This window comes from Polypterus senegalus, chromosome 11, assembly GCF_016835505.1.
Source record: "Polypterus senegalus isolate Bchr_013 chromosome 11, ASM1683550v1, whole genome shotgun sequence".
NCBI lineage: Eukaryota > Metazoa > Chordata > Cladistia > Polypteriformes > Polypteridae > Polypterus > Polypterus senegalus.
Window position 1 is genome coordinate 113707466 of NC_053164.1, and position 24243 is coordinate 113731708.

The 24243-nt window shown below is 37.1% G+C and overlaps 1 protein-coding gene across 7 annotated transcripts in view; it reads right to left on the reverse strand.

The window, feature by feature from the left end:
• Window positions 1-24243, reverse strand: part of zmp:0000000711 (tubby-related protein 3) — a 139222-nt gene that overhangs the window by 64299 nt on the left and 50680 nt on the right. For 5 of the 7 annotated variants that reach the window (XM_039769514.1, XM_039769521.1, XM_039769520.1 and 2 more), the window contains one exon: window positions 18824-18875. The exons of 1 other annotated variant lie outside the window; for it this stretch is intronic. In XM_039769514.1, coding sequence (XP_039625448.1) covers window positions 18824-18875 — 52 coding nt within the window. Of the gene's footprint in view, window positions 1-1414; window positions 1683-18823; window positions 18876-24243 lie in introns of those variants that run through there. One more of the 7 variants, XM_039769515.1, reaches the window with a different exon arrangement.

The window sequence follows — 24243 nt, forward strand, 5'->3', positions numbered from 1 at the left end:
CTGTTGAGCAGCTGAAATCATATATTAGGCAAGAATGGGACAATATTTTACTTTCAGAAGTACAGCAATTGGTCTCCTTACTTCCCAAACATTTACAGAGTGTTATTAAAATAACAGGTGGTACAACACAGTGGTAAACATGCCTCCACCCCTTCATTTTTGAAATGTGCTGCTGGCATCAAATTCAAAAAATAACATTTCTCAGTTTCAACATTTGATATTAGTGTATTTGTGTTATTTTCATATCATCATATTTTACGTTTTTTACATTTCACACAGTGTTTCAACATTTGTGGAAATGGGGTTCAAAAATACGTGAATTACACTTGCATTTAATGTCTGCTAGTATAACTGTAAACTCTCACAGGGGAAAAAAACTTTTTTTTTTTCACTAAACACAGGTTAAAATCTAAGCAAATGAAGAACAGGTTTTTCCAAGCATCACTACCTTTGAATAATGGCTTGTTATTTTTTTCATATAAAAATTTGGGGAGTAGGTAAGCCTAAACTGCAGCGCCTATTCTGACTTTAATTAACCAGGATGGATAGACACATAAAAATCTAAGGATGTAATGTATAGTCCCATCTGTGAAGGCATCTTTGTTACACACCCTATTTTGGAGTAGATAAAAATTTTATAACATAAACTTCTGAGGTGATAAAAAACTATCCATTATTTTCTAAGCCACAACTTTACTCAGAAGCAACAAATGCAAGATTGAAACAAACCCTTTACAAGACATGGAATAGCACACTCAACACAAATACTCATACTTGACTAATTTAGTGTCTCAAATTATTTGGACTACCTGAGGAAACAAGAGACCTCACAGAAATTACATGCTAACTTGAGGTGAACATGCAAACTAAATACAGAATCACAGAAGTGCATTCCTAAAGAAACAAGGACTAATATATTTACAATGAAAAAAAATGTCAATAATATCTTAAATTTCCATTGAGTACAATCTTAATTATAGGCAATTAATGAGAAAATTACAAAATCTTAAGTTAATGAGCAAGATCTACAGTAAGAATTTTGTGCATTTTGCCAAAAAAGAAAAAAAATAAATTAAGTCTGACTTGAATTGTTTTTCTCTGCTGCATGTGAATTAATCATTCATTATTTTCAATGATCAAAAATGTTCCATCTGTGCCTACTGACAATGACTAAAAATCATAGTGTACCAGACCAGGCCATGTCCAGCTTCCTACTACTGCATAGGGTCTGCTATTTATGTTTAGAAGTTGAATTCAACAAGCACCATAAATGGTTCCAGTTATATATTGTGGCACAGCTCAACACTGCCAGGAACTTAGTGAAAAGCATGTTCACAAAGCTATGACATGCACACACACTGTATATTCACGTTTGACAAAGGATGCAAAATGGTGAAATAGTAAATTGACTAACCTTTTCAACAGACATTCTTCTAGAGTTGAAGCAGACTGTACTGTAAAAATCTACTGCCTCTCCACACCCGGAAAACTATACACGACAGCAACAGTGAGGTTTCTTGCTCACCAAAGTCAACATTGTATTGTGAGTCCACTGGGTGCTATTGCAAATGATACTCCACATTTTGAAAAGCACATTTCATAACTGAGAAAGAAGCGGTCAGTCCTGCACAATTGTGAATGCAAAAGGAATCCCTAAGTTGTATATATCTGCTCTTTCTACGAGCTAATCAGCAGCATGCAGCAAAAGCAGCCCTGCGATAGTGCTCCAGTTAGGCAGTACCACTGCTGGAAGAAATTGCAGGGGAGGATTTGAGCATGGCAAAGACAAGACGGCAGTATTGGCTGATCTTTTTAAGCTACACCATCAAACATGAACAATGAGCACATTGCCGAGAAGCAGCCTGCAAATTCAGTTCCATTTTTGGGCTGAGGTTTCCCTCTGATTGAAGAGCAGATATTTTCTTTCTTTTTTCAATTATGTAACAAGGCAAACAGGGATCCGCTGTTATAAATCTTTCAACTAGAAGTGGTAATGAGTCTGCAGTGAAGTGGTAATGAATCAGCAGTAAAACCCTGCAAAATTTATCTATGGGAAAATGGGGGAATTATTTCCAATACCCTGGTGTAGTCCTTTGACTGTCAGCTCTTCCTAAATAAGCCTTTTCAATAGATAACACCACTTCTGGGTAGCTGCTGCTATACAAGCTTCAGGACTGTTAAATAATACTACAAAGTCCTTTTTATTTCTTAGTCTAGAAATGTGAAGGAGAGTAAACAAGGAAATGCCTTCAGCCTAAAGGGCTTTTCCTGTGTAGATCTGATCAACTAAATTGACTGCAAAATTACTTACATTGAATCAAACTAAAATTGAAGCATCTTACTTCTTTTGTTACATGACACAATTCAACACACAAAATAAGGAAGATAACAGCTTCCCCAATATTTCTCAAGAATAAGCTGCCAGAAACCAGCTTTGTCAATTAAAACTATATATTAATCTATTTGAATATTAGCTCTTCTATCCAGCAAGGTATGTATCTCTGTTATAAACCACTGTTATAGTATCAGATTTATAAACACAATGTTAATGTTTGTGATGTGCCATACACAAGCACTCAAAAAAGAGTCATCCCCATATCCAAAAAAAAAAACAAAACATGGTTAAGTGGCAAGTGCTAAATAACTTATCTTTGAGGGGTACTAAAACAAAAGAAGTCTCTAGTACATCTGTATTTAACTCCTCAGTCTGCCAGCAAGCTTACAGTGCTGACTGCCTTAATACATGTATAACAACAAAATTCTATGAAATAGAAGTGGAATGATTATTCATACCCATGTTCAAGTTTGCAGTATCTTTGCTAATTTATGCAAAGAATGCATCATAACCATCCAAGTATGCATAGTGTCGGTTTTTAATAGAGAGATCAGTGTTTTCCAACAGCTTTCTTTGGTGGCACACTTTTTGCAACCCAAAAACTCCCAAGCCACAACACGATTCTACCAGCTACAAAATCATTAAATCTATACATGCACTAAACTGTCTGCAAAGCGTTAATCACAGACCTGCTTTTATGTCGGCTTCTTCAGGAAGTCCTGCCATCCTCAGACAAGTCTCAACCACGTGAAGAGTGTTTTTTTGTCAGGTCACGACCCAGAGGCACTACACTGTTACTTACATGGTGCACCAGTTGAAAAATACTTGTGTAGAGTATAATTATCACGTTGTTGATGGTCATGAACAATTAAGGACAGTATTTACTGAGTTTTAACACAAGTTTTAATATTTGCCAATTTAAGAGATGCATATGCTTTCACTTAATTCAGTCTTCAGCAGTATATTCAAAGTCAACAGCTGTTTCAATCGTTTAATGTGTACTTTAATGCGTTTGTGTCTCATACAGTATGCTATGTCAGTTTGTTAATTGATACATTGGCCTTGCTTTTTTATTGCCTTCTTTTCAACTTGCCTTTTAGGAAAGCATTCAAATTCAGGTTTTACTTGCTCAAGTACTATTTTGTTAATAGTTCATGTTTAATATCATTGTATAAACTGTGATAACTGAAAGCAAAAATGTGCATATGAAAGAGGGAGAGAGTAGGGAATAACAGACAAACTTGTGAAGTGAAGGCACTGTGGTGCTAGTTTGAAATGTCAAAATAAGAAGAACTGGTGAGACGCATGTATGTGTTTATTTGAGGGGTGCTGTGTTTGGGCAGGGTGGGGTTGAGTCAGTGTGGTGTAGGTATAGGTAGTGACATGGCAGTGTTTTATGCTAAATACGGTTTTAGTGGTCATGTGCAGCTGGTTGGTTACTCATTACCGTTACGGCATGCATTAAATCTTCAGCAAATCTGTAACTGAGGAACAAAGATCTTATATTATGTTTAACATGCCTTGGCAAGGACCAGTTCTTTAGCTTAACACTATTTTAAAGAGATACAATAAATTTACATCTACTGACAGCGTGAAGCATATGTCTGTTGGACCACTGAGAAAAAATATCAAAAGGGTAAGACGGACTTCAGCATTCAATACGACATCAGTAGGCAGCATTAAATGTTTCCAACTGGACTGTTTGTCATGTTCTTCATGAAGATTTATCCTATCGTGCATATATAATACAAATAGTACACTTTTTTTTTTTTTTTTTAAAGAAATGCTTTAGCTGCATGAGTCAGTTTTGGCACACAGTTTACTGAAATTTTAAAATGAAAACCAGGATATGCTGAACAATTTGCAAACTCCTATAGAAGAATGCATTGGTAATAATGGAGCTCATTTCAAAAACATTATTTCAAAATTATTACTTAAGATTAGGTGAATAAACTGCATCAATACATTATTTTTTTTACTACTTTATTTCTCATCCAGCACCATGAATCAAGTCACTAAGTTAAGTAATCATTCATACTATACTTTCCTTTCAAAAGTTAACATATCCTCACTCTACATCTCTTATAAGAATGTATTTCTCACAGCTTTACTAAAGCTTACACTGCGTATTTACAATGACAGTGACATACTGTAACTCAGAAATCTATTCCTTGTTTGAATCATAATTATTGTATTAATAACAATATGCTTCTTTTCCACTTTTCAGTTTTATTGATATTCATGTGAGAAATATGCTTGTATGGAAACAAATTCTTACTGTTTATTGCATGTCAAGTGTTATTTGTCTATGTATGGCTGTTTGTCATTATGATAATTACCTTCTTACTGGGTCTTAGTATCGTATCGATTTTCTTATTTAGGTCTTCAGTTTAAAAATGAAAAAAAAAAAACCCAAAAAACTCTGCATTGGAGAATAAACATAACCAACTGTTTATAACCCTGAAAACATGTCCAGCTGAGTAGGTCCAACAAATTTCATCTAACTATGATAAAGCATTTAAAGCACACAATATCATTACATACACACCCTCAGTACCTCAGACCAGCACTGCAATGAAACACAGCCACCAATCTATAACACTTGAAAATCCTTTGTAGGCTATAGTACTACCTTCTTTAATGCTAATTTCTGACCTAAGCCTACATATTTATATGTAATCAAGGTCTCATTGTATGTTCAGAACTTGCCTAGGACTTCTGTTTAAATATACTTAGTGTTGTGTTTATATGAAAGAATTAATTTTAAAAAATACCACTTGCATGTTACCCAAGTTTGGTTAAATATACACATGAGTGAAAACCAGCATGCAATCTTGACAGAAACTTAATTTAAACAGATGGCAGATAAATAAAAATATGACTATTTGCTCGTATCAAAATTAAAGTTAACCTAAATTAACTTGAAAACCCTTAATAATGGGATTATGCCACCCTTGTAATGCATATTATATTTCAAATTCGGATATCACTTGGTGCGTTAATTGTTTTTAGCGCTACCGTAAACTTAGAAATACAAATAATCTTTTGTGCTATGGCACCATAAACATCATCTCCTGTGAACAGCTACATTTGTACGTTTTTAAGCTTAAAATTTGAACTGCACTACTAAATTGAAAATAGGTCTCAGTTTCACTAATGGTCGAAATATCTGTGAAAACAAAATCTGTTTTTTCTTTATTTCTGGCATTAACATTTTTGGCTAACTAACAACCTTAGAAAAAAACATCATAAATCTGTTCCACTTTTGCTTATTTCTTAATTTCTATTGCAACATGACCCTCACCCTTCCCTTTTTGTTACCTGAGTACATACTGTGCCTCAAAGTGGCATTTTTGGGGTGAGTCTGGCCAGGCTAGCTAGTTAACCACATATCAGATGCTTGCTGGCATATACCACTCCCAAATCTGGATCTAGGAGTGGGTCCTAGTCTCTCTGTTCAGAGCAAGGTCAGAACAATCATAAGAGTCATTTATGGACTGTTTTTTGGCTGGTCGCTTTCCTGTGAGAAGAACTAGAGACAGACCCAGGACGCAACGGAACTTCTCTCAGTTGGCACGGGAGCATCTAGGAAATTCCCAGAGGTATTGAGAGACTTTGCTAAGGATAGGATTGCCTGTTCAGCTCAGCATGTTGCACTTACAAACCTCATCATGATATACAGAATGAAAATTAAGTGTAGTTTCAGTCAGTATCTACTTTTGCAAAAAGATGCTTATTGTTCTCAAGAAATAAGAAACATTACATTTGAACAGCCTGTCACATCAATTTCTTTTTGTTAGTTAGCAACATGTTGATCCTATCTGTTTAGACATGCAGTGCCCCACCTTATTTTTTTCTGTATAGTAATTTATACAGAAACATCTACTTGTATGTACTGTAGTTTAATATCAAATAGACTTATGGTCAGTAGGATGGAGCCTCCAAGAGCAGAAAAAGTGTGCAATGTAAGTAACAAAGAAAGATCATGTAATTTTGTACAGTATATGTAACATTAAGTTGAATTAAATGCATCACCATGCTACCGAAATTATAAAGACAAAGGAAGAAAAAGAAACAACAAAAATCTAAAAAAACTAAACAAGTGGAAGAACTGGCATTTAAAACTTCATTTGATAATTTAGTATACTTCACTTTTTTTGATTTTACTGTGATTGCAGCCTTATACTGGTGGTATTTAAATAATTAGATAAAATAAGAAATAGATTCACACATTTTGTTTGGACTTTGTTAAATTAGGTTTACTTTTAGATTGTCAAGCATTGTTCTAAACCATACAAAATGCCAAAATTAAATTTTGATAATGAAAATACTTTAACACAATAAGAAAACCAATTATCATTTATTGAATACTTTAAGTATGACCCTTCCTTGCTTACTTTACTTGAAAAAAGTTAATATTTTCCAGGCTTAACACATACAAACAAAAGTCCTGGCCACTAGATGTCATCCTAGGACAATGAACCATGTGGAGGCATATTACACATTTATCAGTTATTATGATGGCATTATGATTTCGTTAAAATTAAAATAGTTTACAATACAGCCGTTTTCATTTCATTTATGCAACTGTTTGTAATGATGAACTCTCCATGAAAACATGAAATGCTAATATAATATTTTGCACAATTTCAATAAAATAAGAGCAAAATTAAGACAACCGTGCCAAATGTTCAAACTCTGTGTTTCTATTTTTTCTTTTCAGCATGGGATTTGTTTTCACGTATAATTAATTATAGAATTATTGGTAGCCCTAAAGAAAATGGGTAAAAACAAAAAGTCCTGTCTATTTTTCTTTTCACTCTTTAGACAATAAATATAATACCAGATCATGTCACTTGCAGAAATCATACAAGGATTCTGGACACATGGGATGTATTGATAATGGGGTTTTGAATGCCCCGAAGCACCTGTAGTCTGTCATCTTCCTTTACCCAGGACGTGGAAAGTCATGAAAATGAGGAAGGACAAGTGCAATGAAGTCACACAAACAAGCAAGGATGGTGCAAAAGCACTTAGTGCAGTTTATTAAACACAGGCAGTATCCAAATAAACAGTGCAGTGCTGTTCCATAAACAAATAATCCATAAAATAATCAAGCGATATATAATCCAAAAATGGGGGAAAATTAAGTCTAAAACCAAAGAGATAAAATCAAATTACTTCTGTTCCATGAGCTTCAGTGCCTTTCTTTCCCATCTCCTCCATGCTCACATATTGGGTATGTGCATCATGCCAAGACACAAGCAAACACAGTCATCCATTACTACAGCTGTCATTCCAGACACCTCAGTCAGTCATCCACTGGGACACCAAAGCCCACCTCCATCATCCCACTAACATCTTTTGGAATCTGTGGGATGACTCTTGAAAGTTGCTCCGGCTCCCTGGATGTTCAGAAGGAGAGACCTGTCCCTGCAGCGTCTCGCTCCCTTTGGGGGTATTTCATGATTGTCAGGCCTCCTATCTGCTGCACCAGCTTGTATTCCCTTTTCATTCTGTTTCAACACAACAGTCTATCTATCTCTCTCTCTTTCGTTTCTCCATTTTTTTCTTGTCAATCCCCTTCAAATTCCTTTTATACCTTAGTGAGTGCGGCTTAGCCAATCACAGCTGCACATTTAAAAGCAATCGATTAGTTTCCCCATTTTAGCACTCCATGGCAGCTAAGCTGTCTAGCAAGGAAGAAAAATTAGACATAGGGGTCACATAGTCATCTAGGGGTAATATAGTTACTATGCATAAAGTGTTTTCGTATGCTTAATATATTAAAATATTGCATCCATCTTAGAAGTACAAAAGGGTTAATAAATGTCAGAAACCTGTTCAGGCATATCAGAAAACCAGGTAAAAGTCAAATGAACAACGAAGACAAGGATGTACCAGGAGAAGGTTGATGTAATACACTAAACATACTAAAAGAGGACCAATAGATCAGCAGATTTCCCATAAACAAGACTGGACAGTTGTCATATACACAGAAATTTCAAGGCTAATAGCTGATCAATATACATATGAAAAGAACAAGAGTGTGGTAAACAGACTTTTATCTCAGTAAGTCATGTGAGTGTAAGCCAACAAGCCAATCAGAGTAAATGTAAATATAGATCAGCACTTCTCAGGGAACTGAAAGACAGATCAGGAATATCTCAGCCAAGTTTCACTCCATCAAGCCCACTGTGCTGAAAGCCATTAGCTGACTGAGGAGGTCCTACATCCACTTTTTGTATGGTATGAGTGTACATACATTAAACATATTTTCACCAACAAAAAAAGGCAATTTGCAGTAGTGTCCAGCTCTCTTAAAGTAGTCAGAGCACTTTACTGCACTTGTGTTGCAGTAAGGGCATTTAGTAAGAATTAAACTGCTTTTCTTAACTATTAGCTGTTACATCCCACTAATGCACAAGTCATATGTGATTCCAAGATGAGGATGACAAACAACATGTCTCCGTGATCTGGGTCAACCAATGAGTCATTCATTTTGAGGAAAACTGTCTTAGGCAGACATCAGTTATTAATATGTTCTGTACTATTCGTTGTATCAACAATCATGTGACTATATCAGCAGGTTATAGCACTTACCCACTGAGACACTGGCACCATACGTGTTTCTCAGACACCCAGAACAGAGAGGAGAGGCGCTATAATTCTACACATGATCTTTTGTGTGCTCAGCTGCACAGTGCAGATGGATGCTCTTGAATGCAAGGTAGTGTGGTCTCAACACGTTAGATGGAAGGCTGCTCTAACAACCAATGAATGTCTGCAGCATCGTGATTGCATATGTACTGTATGTGGTCAATTAGCATTGAGGCGTGTTCACAAATGCACATTTACAAGGTAGTTGTGATTTATAAAGGGTCATTTTGCATAGAAGTGTGTGAACATCAGGTTTTTTTTTTTATCTTACATATTTTCTTGTTATATGGTGTGTGCATTTTTTCATGCTCAAATCCACAGAAAATTGTATAAATGAGACTTCTGGTTACTGACTTTTAATTCATCCAACTGTCTCTACGCCCAGTCACTATTCTGGGAGTGACTGTGGAGATGGGTGCACTGACACAATTACTTAGGAGTTCACACCAATAGCAGACTGGACTGGTCTAGTAACACAGAGGAACTGTATAAGGAAGGGCAGACACTATTCGTAGAAGTTTCTTTAATGTAGTTAGTGACAGCCTTTACATCTATTCTAATATTTTCTTACACAGAAGATAAGAATAGATGTAAAGGCGGTCTATCACAAGAAAACTCCCCGGCCTTTGAAGTGCAATCTTTGTCTCAATAAACAGCTTATGCTGTGATATACTGTGGTAGAGTGAGGTCTGCGGCTGATCTGCATCTTTTTTAAATAAATAATCACCACACTCTCATCTTGGTATGAGGGGGCATGGTGAGGTGGTGAGAGCGGTTTCCGGGTGTGATGCGGGAGCGGACAGCCCTGCACTAAGTGCACAGGTATAGGTTCGTCCGTGACCCTAATTGGCACCAGGAGATGCTAATTGACACAGCTATGCCATTTCTCCATTTTAAAAAGGGAAGTGCGAGCGCGAGAGGGAAGAATTATTCAAGAAAAGATGGTGGTTAAATGGAGAAAGAAAGATAGAGGGCAGGAGGCGGAAGGAGCTGGTGAGAGCAAGGTGAGGAGAGCAGGCTTGAGGGACAGAAAGCAGGCAGCTGGGAAGTGAACCCCAAAATGGGGTGTGTGGCTGACACTCAGAGAGGTGGTTGGAATGGGTCATTCCGGCTGAGCTGCACTGAAGAGTGGAAGTGATCAGGGGCCTCATGTATAACGCCGTGCGTAGAACTCGCACTATAACATGGCATAAGCACAAAAGCCGAAATGTGCTTAAGCACAGAAAAATCCAGATGCAGGAATCTGTGCGTACTCCAACTTCCACGTTCTTCCGCTACATAAATCCCGATCAGCGTGAAAACTAACGCTCATGCACGCGCATTATGTAACGCCCCAAATCCTCCCAGAATTACGCCTATTTGAATATGCAAATCAATATAAATCGCCCTTAAGCGCAGCCTTCTCTGAAAAGACAATGGGAAAATCACGGGGGAAAATATAAGAATTTCAGCGAATACCAAGTGGAGGCAAAGGAAAAACATACTATTTGCTCAAATAAGCCGTGGTATAATCAACAAAAGGAAGTTGATCGAGTGGCATAGCGTGTTGGAGAAACTTGAAAGCTCACATCCACAAAATCGCACAGTGCCGGAAATAAAAAAGAAGTCACATATCACAGTCGCCGTGGAAAGCCGAGTTCTAAGCCCACTGTCTGAGTGTCATATGAAAGCTTATTAGGGTACAGAGAAAAAAGCCACACGGTGGGGAAAAAGCACGAAATGTCCACTTCAATCTCGACATTTCCACTTTAATCACGTAGTTTATTTTGTCATTAAAGTAGAACATCATAAAATTCATCTTAAAATTGTTTAATTAACCAGTTTCTCAAATCACATCGTAATTAAAGTAGCACGTTAAATGCTTTGTTTTGTATTTGATTTTCTATGTGCTCTGTGCGTTAAACCGGCTCTCTTCCTCCAACTGGACACAGAGTCCATTACATTTGTGATATTACAGCTCTCTGAATAACTAAAATACTGAGATGTATACGTGATATCATTTTCATGATGATAGGAGTTAAAGCACGTTATTAAACATGTTTCACTTCGATGAAATAATTTATTGCAGCAGTACTCAGGGGCGGCTCTCAGCTTGTGGTGGCACTTGGCAGAGGAAGAATCGGTGGCTCCTTCACCCGCCAATGTCATGCACGGTGGATGGCCACGTATGTTGCAGACACTAGCCGCCTCGTGCTCATGACACAAGCATTTAACTTTTGCGAAATTTGTCGCTGCTTTTAGCTGTGTTGTTATTTTCTCTTTCTGTTTTATATTCAATATATATTGGCGTAGCCGTCACTGCAGTCAGTGCTTTTCTTTCCCCAAGTAACCGATCGCCATACAATCAGCTCTGTAATAGACGTTAAGCCATCTGTAAGCTTAGCGCCGATTCTTCAAAACGTTTAAAGAACATTGAAATATCTTTGTAGTACATGTTTAATTATTCTATCCTTAAAGACACTCCCAGTGAAGAATATAGATTATTTAAATAAAGTTAAAAGTTTTATCTGTATAATTTAACAAACATATTTTGCTGCATTTCACCTTAAAAATGATATCGTCATCATATGTAAATACGCGCTTTATAAAGTGGCTCAGGTTGTGCGATATTATAACTATAGTGCAAGTTTACAGTGGGGTGATTGTACTTATAAGTCCTAACAGTTCTACAAGAAGCACTTGATTGGCTGCATTTAAAGTTCTTGGGATTAAACTGTTTTGAACCACGAGGTCCGTACAGGAAAGGCTTTGAAACGTTTTGCGTGGCAGAGACAGCGTGTGCTTAATGCCGTATACCGATAATTCTCTTTCCGATCAGCTGCTGCTGTGATTCACACTCAGATACAGTGATATAAATACTCCGAGTGGTGCAGTGAGAGAAATATGGAAAAAGATGATCCGCTATGGCAACACCTAATGGGAGGAGCTGAAAGAAGAAGAAGAAGAAGAAGAAGAAGAAGAAGGAGAAGTGAGAGTAACAACGCTAAAGCAGTTATGGCATTTGGAATACTATGGCTGTTCCCTGGACCATTATATTGTTACGAGTTAATTACAATCAGATGCATTACACTAATAAACAATATGCGGTTAGTTTCTGTGTATTTATAAAGCCGCGTCATGAAAATAATGAGTAATCACACAAGAACAGTAGCACTGCTTTGACGCTGGGTGCCGCCAGTTTGCAAAACCGAGCGGAGAATTTGCGTCACGACAAGGCATGAGGTACCGTGGAAAAGTGCGTGGCTTTACGCCAAGTGTAGGTTTTATACATCGCGATTTGAACGTGGAAAAGTTGTTACGCAACGTTTCTGTGCGTACGCACAGTTTATACATGAGGCCCCAGGAGTTTAAACAGCTTGCCGCAGAAGACCAGGGGCCTCATGTATAACGCCGTGCGTAGAACTCGCACTATAACATGGCGTAAGCACAAAAGCCGAAATGTGCTTAAGCACAGAAAAATCCAGATGCAGGAATCTGTGCGTAGTCCAACTTCCACGTTCTTCCGTTATATAAATCCCCATCAGCGTGAAAACTAACGCTCGTGCACGCGCATTATGTAACGCCCCAAATCCTCCCAGAATTACGCCTATTTGAATATGCAAATCAATATAAATCGCCCTTAAGCGCAGCCTTCTGTGAAAAGACAATGGGAAAAGCACGGGAAAATATAAGAATTTCAGCGAATACCAAGTGGAGGCAAAGGAAAAACATACTATTTGTTCAAATAAACCGTGGTATAATCAACAAAAGGAAGTTGATCGAGTGACATAGCGTGTTGGAGAAACTTGAAAGCTCACATTCACAAAATCGCACAGTGCCGGAAATAAAAAAGAAGTCACATATCAAAGTTGCCGTGAAAAGAAGAGTTGTAAGCCCACTGTCTGAGTGTCATATGAAAGTTTATTAGGGTACAGAGAAAAAAGGCACACGGTGGGGAAAAAGCACGAAATGTCAACTTCAATTTCGACATTTCCACTTTAATCACGTAGTTTATTTTGTCATTTAGTAGAACATTATAAACTTCATCTTAAAATCATTTAATTAACCAGTTTCTCAAATCACATCGTAATTAAAGTAGCACGTTAAATGCTTTGTTTTGTATTTGATCTTCTACTCGTAAGTGCTCTATGTGTGTGAATCACTACTTGCTTCTTAAACTGGCTCTCTTCCTCCAACTGGACACAGAATCTATTACATTCGTGATATTACAGCTCTCTGAATAACTAAAATACTGAGATGTATACGTGATGTCATTTTCATGATGATAGGAGTTAAAGCACGTTATTAAACATTTGTTTCACTTCGATGAAATAATTTATTGTCGAAATTTGTTGCTGCATTTTTAGCTGTGTTGTTATTTTCTCTTTCTGTTTTATATTCAATATATATTGGCGTAGCCGTCACTGCAGTCAGTGCTTTTCTTTCCCAAGTAACCGATCGCCACACAATCAGCTCTGTAATAGACGTTAAGCCATCTGTAAGCTTAGCGCCGATTCTTCAAAATGTTTAAAGAACATTGAAATATCTTCGTAGTACATGTTTAATTATTCTATCCTTCACGACACTCCCAGTGAAGAATATAGATTATTTAAATGAAGTTAAAGTTTTATGTGTATAATTTAACAAACATATTTTGCTGCATTTCACCTTAAAAATGATATCGTCATCATATGTAAATACGCGCTTTATAAAGTGGCTCAGGTTGTGAGATATTATAACTGTAGTGCAAGTTTACAGTGGGGTGATTGTACTTATAAGTACAAACCGTTCTACAAGGAGCAATTGATTGAGTGCATTTAAAGTTCTTGGGATGAAACTGTTTCTGAGCCGTGAGGTCTGTACAGGAAAGGCTTTAAAACGTTTTGCAGTGGCTGAGATAGCGTGTCCTTAAAGCTGTATACTGATAATTCTCTTTCCGATCAGCTGCTGCTGTGATTCACACTCAGATACAGTGATATAAATACTCCGAGTCGTGCAGTGAGAGTAATATGGAAAGATGATCCGCTGTGGCAACTCCTAACGGGAGGAGCTGAAAGAAGAAAAAGAAGAAGAAGGAGAAGTGAGAGTAACAACGCTAAAGCAGTTATGGTATTTGGAATACTATGACTGTTCCCTGAACCATTATATTGTTACGAGTTAATTACAATCAGATGCATTACACTAATAAACAATATGCGGTTAGTTTCTGTGTATTTATAAAGCCGCGTCATGAAAATAATGAGTAATCACACAAGAACAGTACCATTGCTTTGACGCTGGGTGCCGCCAGTTTGCAAAACCGAGCGGAGAACTTGCATACGACAAGGCATGAGGTACCGTGGAAAAGTGCGTGGCTTTACGCCAAGTGTAGGTTTTATACATTGCGATTTGAACGTGGAAAAGTTCTTACGCAACATTTCTGTGCGTACGCACTGTTTATACATGAGGCCCCAGGAAAGCAGCGGGAGTTGAGGAGGCTTAGGACGAGAGCCCCAATGTGAGCACCCTGGCTGTTGGGTACTCAAGCCGAGGTCTGGAGAGGGAGCCTTTCCATAGCCATGGGACGGCAGGGACTCAAACCTGAGTCAGGTCAGCTGTGTCTGCTGTTACAGCAACTCCCAGTGCTGTAAGAGCTGCCAGTGAGAAAGAAAGAACCAGGCTTTTTAGTAAAGAAAGATTCCTGCCAGCTGATTTGCACCTCATTTTTATTGGATTTATTTATTCAGATTTTTAACCTCCACTGATACACCTTTTTATGGATTATTTAATTCTTGACATATTTTCTAAGCACTGCACTTTTTGAACACTGGGTTTTTTTTTTAATAATAGCACAGATCACTTTTACACCATCCCCTTGCTTCATATGAGATTTTTCTTTATCTGCCAAGCTCATCCAGGTTATGTTATCGACAGTGTTGGGTTCAAGAGGCTCCCATAATAGAAGAGGGAGCCAGGAACCGACCCACATCATCACACATACACAACGCAACTCATGATTTGGATGTCCGGCCCATGACAGACTCAAAACTTGGCTTCCATGGCCAGTGAAGACATAGCAGCATGCATTGCTGAACCAACATAGCTGTCACAAAAACTACAGCAGCATACGGCTGCTGCATATTTGGCATGAAAACAGACCAGGGGTGGGGGCATACAGCCTGTCTGCACCATTACCGACAGGAACAGAAGTCCCAGCGATATCAGGCATTTCTCCACCATAGGAGCTTTGTTTTCAGGACCCAATGTATTCTTGTATGGGGTAGGCCTTGGACCATTTGTGATCCCTGGGCACTATTGCATGTTGCGTTCCCACTGCACACCAGGAAATGTAACCTTTATGCAAAATACATAACGTGCAAAGGTCGTAGGTTAATCTGTGGATATCATTTCAATAAGCAGCAGTACCATCAAAACAAAGAAGAACTATGGCAAGCCCTAGAACACACAAGAGAAGACAACTTTTACATCAGATTGCAGAGATTCACAATTCTGAGACAGAACTAAGAACAGAAAAAAAGGTAATGTTAACATTATTAATTAAATGTACATTCATTATTATTATAATGAAATTGACATTTAAAAATAGATGGCATAAGTGGTTGTGGTCAATCAATAAGAACAAGTCACTGCCCTAGCTCCATCAACGATAGTTCCTGGTTGAACAGAAAGTTCATGCCCTGAAGTAGGAGATAAAAAAGTACCAGGAACTTCCTACCAGGATCTACAAATAGCCCAAGTTCATGTGGCAGGAATGCCCTGGTTCCTGAAAAAAGTTCATCAGGTATGAAAGTTGACAGGAAAGGCATAGCCAAAAACAATTCTGTGAAATGTATTAGACCAGTCGATTCAGGAAAAACACTGCAGTATGGATCAAGTACAATAAAGTCCTTTGCAAAACACAGTGATACACACCAGCAGGCAAAGAAGAGAAACTACACTCGCAACTACCACTGACAGTGTAGCACAATTCACTTGCTAATGGCGCACAAAAGTCGACTGCAGGACACACAATGTACGCGCAACCCATTTCACCACAAGAAGAAAAAAGCAAGGACCCGCAACCTTGGTTCACTGTCGGCCACAATGAGACGGCAAAATGCTGCCGCACATAAGAGATCTGCCTGAACTTAAAAAGAAAGTGCAAAAACAAACAATTTAGAACACATACACAGCATCAACAGCTCCTTATGTTTTGCATCCACAACAGTCTCTATTGATAATCCACCATGCTACGGTGAAAGGAACGGTGAAGCAGCAATACTCACCTGATGAGCGTCCAGTACAAGATACAAGCTTCATTGTAAAAAAAAAGTAATACACACCATCAAAAAAAGAACACCACCAGTGACCACCACTGACAATGACGCACATTTCACACACCAATGACACATGCTTCTTCTGTGTTGGCACAGAGAAGAAGCATGACAAACGCCACAAACCACACCACCAGGCCAAAATCTGAAGTCATTTCACTAAAGGCAAATGACAAATAATGAAATGGCAAGACACATACCAAAGTGAAAGGTTAGTCTGAACTTAATGCAAAAATAAATGATTTAGAATACATACACAGTATCAGCATCTCCTTATGTTTTGCATCAAAGGGGGCCACTATCCTCCATGACACAGTGTAAACATGTTCAAATGCATTAAAAACAAAAATTAAAAAAAAAAAACTATACAGAGATACCCGATATGTATATAACTGTTCAGATGAAGCAGTTATGCAAACACTTTCATAGCTTGAAAATACAGATATCTCTTTTCCTTTTCTTACAAAGGTACAAGATTTCATTACCACTAACAGAACTTATTCCAAAGCCTTTACAAGTACAAGGCAAATTGAAGAAAAAGAAAAACTACAGGTGCAGACAAATATCATACAGCTTCTAGAAGTTACAAAAATGTGTTACAATATTTCTTCTGCTTTTGTAATAAGCTAAATTTCCTTCTTGGGACAAATAAAGTCCTATCTATCAATATAACATAAGCAATACATATAATCACTCAGATATTCCTCAAAATGGAATTTATCTAATAAAAATATTTGACAAAAACATTGTTCTATTTTGAGCATAGTGTACCCTCTTAAGAACATACGAGAGACAATTACTAGAATCCTAAAACAATATAATACATCCCATATATTGTAAGAAGGAGCAAAGAAAAAAAAACACAAAAAACTGAAAGATCAGGTTTCTCAACTGCATTGCTTGAACCTTGGGGTTATAATATCTCTAAATCAGCTGTTATAACAACAACATTTATTTATATAGCACATTTTCATACAAATAGTAATAGTAATAGACACCAACACCATGATAAGATTTCTGGAAGAGTTCCATGAAGGTAGTCTGTCTTAAGGACATGCCACAAAATGCAATGCCTGAAGTCTGCCAAGCATTATGGGAAGTAGAAATGGAATTGTGCATTGAGTACACAGAGATGAAAGGTGATCTTTTTGGTCATGCACATCATCTCTATACATGTTTGAAAAGAAGGACCACAAAGAAAAACATGTGATATCCACTGTGAAATATGGTGAATCGCATTGTGGAGAATCACTGATGTTCGGGATTGTTTAATTCAAGTGGTCCAAGAGCACTTGAGAAGTTTAAAGGAAGAATTAATTTGTCTACATACCAGGAATTTTTAGACCAAAACACAGCTACCATGGATGGATCCCGTACATTAAAATCAACACAGAAATGCTTGTGAGACCACAAGAGGGCAATCCAGAAGAGCAAAACCAACAATATTAAAGAACTAGAAATGTTCCAAGGTCCCTCTACAAGTGTCCTCCAACCTAGTTAAACATTACAGTAAAGAGGCTCAGTGCTGTTGTTTTTTCCTGGGAACGATTTGTTAAATATTAATCAATGGAGTGCAAATATTTTTGAAACCTATGTTTAATGAAAATGTTACTAAAATTGTTTTAAGATAAAATATAAAGTTTATACCTTTGTTCAAGCCCAATATATCATCCATTGCATGAGTGGTTAATGTTTAACTCATTTTCATGAGGGGGTCCAATAATTCTGGTGTGGACTGTATTTTTTCGTTTTGCAGAGTTATACTGATTCAGCATAGTTTATATGACGTATATAATAAATGCACTTAAATAAAGACTGCTAAACTTTTACCACTTATTTGGGTTTATTTTTTTCTAACTTATGAATTGTATTGATATCTTACTAGGTGGAGATAGTGTCCTTCAAACTACAAACTTAACATAGCTTTCATGGTCAGATTGCAGTGAACTAGATTTTATCCCAACAACATAGGTGACATGACAGTCTATCACACCAGTTCGTTGTCAGGCTGCTCATTAAGAATGGGTTAGTGTTGTGTTAACAACTAACATAAGCTACACATCCATAGGATATGGGAGTAAACGAGTTTGGCCAAAGACAGCTTGTGCAAATGAGGGAAGAATGTTAAGTCAATATGAAGACAGCATCTAGGTTTGTAATTGAACCAAGGACTCTGGACAGTTGAGATGGAAAAAATAACCCCTGCAAAACCATGTCAGCCTACTTGATAAAGATTTTTCTTCCACTTTAACACCCACTGTCCAAAAAAAAGTGACTTTTTACTTCTCTTTTCTGACCAATAATTAAAAAATACTGTAGCTGAATTATTGATAAATTACTAAAAGCAAGTTCACAATAATGAAAAATTAAAATCTCTTTGGCATTCACATTAATTACTATCACATATCTTCATATGAAATTCTCTTTTATTTAAAGAATTAAGCAAAGACAGGGTGTTTACTTGTAATGAAAATACACCTTTTCCAGAAATAAAGTGTCGCATAGAATGGTTTATTGGTCTTAAAAGTATGCTTACCTGTTTCTCCAATTTCTGTTGTCGGAGACTAGAATTTTCATCATCATGAAAACTAAAACAGAAAAAAGTATTAAAAAGAGTGGCATGAAATCCAGGGGACAGCAAAATAAACTTGGGTTTTACTTTCAGCATTAAATTTAGCATTAAAGATAGTGATTGATTTCTTTAAGACTTATCTCATTAGCACTGAGATGCTCTTTATTGATTACTGCTGTGTGAAAGACACAGGCATATATGTTTTCTATAGTTCATTTCCTGCATCCTGCATTTGTACTTCACTGTAAACAGTATTACAGCAGAAAAAAAGAAGTTGATGAAATCATCATTATTATAAGGTACAGGTTAATGAGGACACGTCGCAAGTTAGACACAAAGCATTTTCATAAGCAACAAACTTTGTAAACACTTTGTAAATATGACTAAATAGTGTACTTGGTTTAGAGGATGACAAAAAGATATTATGCATTTAGTTAACTTTTCAGTACAATTATTTTATAACACTAGGGGGCTTTGCCCCCGCTCGTTTCGCTTCGCCAACCCCTGTGTTTGGTTAATCGGATATACAATTAAAATTTTTTTTTCTTTGGAATTGTTTTAATTTCATTATTTGCACTTTTACTTTAAAGTTTCATTAAAAACAATATTTTTTGGAGACACATTGTGACAACGCAACGTATAACTGCCCGTGAGTGAATATTGTTTCTGTTTCTCTAATAAATAATCCGACTTTTTCTAATGTTTGTACCTGTGATTTATTGATTGTCATAAGCTATTCTCACAGTAAACTGTAAACATTTTAATACGAATGGCATATCATGATCTTCTTTGGTGTGTAATGTTTTTCGCGGAATATATACATTACCTTTCTTTTTGCCTGTTAAAATTTGCATCGCTTCTCCGTGATCATAAATATACACCTGACCGAATTGTGTATTCTTTGAAATTCAACTTGTCGTTGCTTTAACTGTTGCGGGACCACAGATTCTCATAGCGTATGGACTATTATTGTGTAAATCCACGTTTTGTGCATAAGAATGATGCGAATGCGAAAAGACTTTGTTGTCTACTCCTTGCCTTTTATTTCTGACCTCGATTTGTCCTGCTCTTTTTTCAATTACACCTGGTTCTGATGATTAATCACCTTTTGTTTTGCGGTAATCCGATCTTTTCTATCTTTTCTTTGATACTGTAGCGACTGACATGATAAAGTGTCACAAAAGTTTTCCTTGAACAATCGCCGACGTCGTAACCCCAAACACAACTTTCTAGCACCCTCTCCAATCCCTTATCCCCTACATCTCGCCCCCTCTTACTGCATCAATCAATACCCCGATATCAGTCTTCTGTGCTGTACTCTGCTCTCCCTCAATCGGACCGAACAGTCACTTAAAACCAAAAAGGCCACAACCTGGCTGGGACGCTGCAATACTTTCGATTTTTACTGGTTTCATAATCTCTTATATGCCTTTTTTTTCTTTCCAACGCCTTTGGGTGTCTATTCTCCATATTGTCCTTATACGTGTTGAGAGCACATGATCTGTGTAAACTACGTGCTTTTACATGACTGTTTTTTGATGGATGTGCAATCATATGATATCTGTTGTAATTAGGGCATGTCTTGTAAGAATCTCATGTTCCACGTCCCCGCGAAACGGCCCTGGGACAGTCTCTTGGCACCAAGTCTCATGTTTATGGTCCCTGCGAGACGCTCCGTGGCAAGTGTCTTTTGTCTCACGGGTCTTTTAAATGTCTTTCGAGAACTTCCGAGAAGATCACATATCGTCGCTTTGTTTTTGCTTTCCAGGATTTCTTTTTATAATAGAGAGATAAGATTTGTTGGCTACACATCCATGAGGTGAATCTCCCATTCCACCTCATCCCAAAGGTGCTCTACTGGATTGAGATCTGGTCACTGTGGAGGCCATTTGAGTACAGTGAACTCGCTGTCATGTTAAAGAAACCAGTTTGACATGATTTGAGCTTTGTGACATGATGTGTAATCCTGCTGGAAGTAGCCATCAGAGGATGTACAGTGTGGTCATAAAAGGATGAACATGATCAGCAACAATACTCAGGCAGGCTGTAGCATGTAAAAATGCTCAATTGGTACTAGGGGCCCAAAATGTGCCAAGAAAATATCCCCAACACCATTACACCATCACCACTAGCCTTTTACCGTTGATGCAAGGCAGGACGGATCCATGCTTTAATGTTGTTGACGCCAAATTTCGACCCTATTATCTAAACATTGCAACAGAAATCAAGACTCATCAGATCAAGCAATGTTTTCAAATGTTCTACTGTCCAATTTTGGCTAGCCCATGCAAACTGTATCCTGAATTGCCTGTTCTTAGCTGACAAGAGTGGCACCCAGTTTAGTCTCCTGTTGTTGTAGCCCATCAGCTTCAAGGTTCGACGTGTTGTGAGTTCAGAGATGCTCTTCTGCCTACCTCTGTTGTAATAAGTAACTATAATTATTTGAGTTACTGTTGCCTTTCTATCAGCTCAAACCAGTGTGGCAATTCTCCTCTGACCTCATGTATCAACAAGACATTTTCGCCCAGGAAACTGCCACTCACTGGATATTTTCTCTTTTTGTGACCATTCTCTAGAGATGGTTATGCGTGAAAATCCCAGTAGATCAGCAGTTTCTAAAATACTCAGACCAGCCCATCTGGCACCAGCAACCATGCCACATTTAAAGTCACTTCAATCACCTTTCTGTCCCATTCTGAAGCTCAGATTGAACTTCAACTGGTTGTCTTGACAATGTTTATATGAATAAATGCATTGAGATGTTGTCATGTAATTGGCCAATTAGATATCTATGTTAACAAGCAGTTAAACAGGTGTACCTTATAAAGTGGCCAGTGAGTGTATACGGTACTCTTTGCACAATATAATTATGTTAATTTTATTAAAACATAGGCCAAACATTGCAATGACAAGACTTTCCCAGTCAAATAGGTGTTTCTGATCTGACAATCGGACTGCTGAAAGAAAAATTAATCTTTTAATGTGCAAAAGAGAAGATACTGTAGATTCATTTAAACTTTCTGGAATTTGCACAATCTATACTCCTCTAAATATTAAACAGATGGTTTTAGTTTTATAGCAGTTATATATACAAATTCTTTTACTAAGTCTGCTTAATCCAGTTCTACACACCAGGGGTTCCCAAGTTCAGTCCTGGTGCACCACTGTGGCTACAGGCTTTCCAACAAGCTTCACAATTCAGAGGGTCACTCTGATGCCTCAGGAATCTGATCGTTTAGTTGGCCTTTATTCTTTTCTTATTCTGAATTCAGAATAAGAACAATTCAATTGTTCTAGTATGCAATCTGCATTTAAATGAAATTCAGAAATGTGTTTTCTTTGTCATAGTTTTAAACACTTAAAATTCTTTAATCACTTTTATTTCAGTTCATCTTATTTCTTTGGAGTTTCTTCCTTAAATTGTTTCACTGATGAGTAGTGCAGATACAGCTGCAAATGACAATGAATGTTAAAGCAGAGGCAGTATTGCAATGCTACATTTCTCTCTATTATAAAAAAAAATCTTGGAAGGCTTGGAAGGAGACGATACGTGATTTGATGTCCCGCGAGAGACACTTTAACGTCACGCAAGACAAGGCAATGAGACAAAAGGACAACTGCTGTATAGGCTTTTAAATGATCGATACGCAGCGCGACAAGCAGAACATGCAGCTCGGCAGCAGTAGCAGAAAGACAACAGCTGATCCGACCACATCTCCTCAACGTGCGTTCAGCCCCCCCCCTTGACAACGCGAGTGGCAGAGACGCAAAGTGGCTGGATCGTAGCGCACCTGGGGTGGGGTTGAGTGAGCAAAGCAAGCAGGGGGCAAAGCCTCCAAGTATATCAAAATTATTAATAAAGGTCTTAACTAAGTGGTCCTTAAGTTCAATCCCACAGACTACAATAACAGCAGTTGTTCATCCCTTCTGCTTTCAAATGGACTCCTGCCTTCATTAGATAAGCTATTATTTTCCAGTTCATGCATTTTTTTTGCAAAAATACGAAATTTACAAAATGGCATTGCTCAAATTTTTAGGGAATATAGCACACATTTGTATGTGACATTAATTATGGTTCTTTTACTTGCTTTTTAAGATTTTACTCTTTGTTATGATAATTTAAGCTTTTTCTTATTAATTAGCTCATAAGTGAAGTATTATAGCTGATACCCTTTAATATTTAGTGTCACTTGCACCTGTGTCTGATTTTCAGCATTTTATACAATTAATGGAGTAAATTCCACAGTAAAATGTGATTTTTTAAAAAACTATATGGTAAAAGAAAGTTAACATTTAAAGATATGGTGGAAAAATCAAGTTTATGAATTTTCTTTACATGCAGATACATGAGCACATATTTCCGAATGTAAAATAAAAGGAAAAAAAGACTAATTAAACAATTAGATCATTTTAGAAGTAAGACTGAACCATTTACTTGAGAAACTGTTTGGAATGAAAACCTACAACAACAGTGGCGTCCCAAGGCTGAACTCGGAACCCCTGCTATAGACAAAATAAATAAACTTTGGTGACTGAAGATTAGTAATTAAGCCAAGCAGAGTAAATGTGAAATATATAGCATTCAGTACTGTTTGGGGAAAAAACTAATAATACTAACCTATATATTGCTATATAGTGTAAGCAAAGATTTTAAGGTCTATATTATATTTTAAAATTTATATTGCATCCTTGAAGTAAAAAAAAAATCATAAGGCACTACACAATGTACAGTATACATAAAAATTGGAAATGCAGATTAATGAATTCCATGCATCTATTAAACAACTCTTAAAAAGTCTGTTAAGTAACAAGACAGTTCCACAAATTTCCTGCTTACTGTAATACAGTTGCAACTCACCAAACTAGAACTTTGAACTTGCTTATTGAGGTAGCACAAAGATGGCACATTAGTGTAGCAATTATTAATTTTTTAATTTGTATAATAGGACAGTACCATTTAGTACTTTATTTATTAAAGGAGTCTGAACATCACAGGCAGACAGTGCAATCCAATGTATGATGAGGCAGTAAATGATTATGAACCACTAACCCATCAAAAGATTCAAGCAAATATATTCTGGTATCACTGAAATCTATCAAAGATCACATCTCTTGATGTTTTAGATACACACCTGTGATATGCATTACTTTAAGTCTCCAGACATGACTAAGGTTATTCCACACCGATATGTTTGTAATTCTGGTAGCCTTTAATTTTCTAATTGTTCCTTTCATCACAGTTTTTGAAAACTGTGTAGTCTTTGTGTAATCAGATCATATATTTTTCTGTATTATCTTAACATAACTCATCTACGAGTCTGCTGTTTAAACAACTGTAAAGTGGAGAAAATACTTAAATCTGAGAGATGATTTATTACAATTTT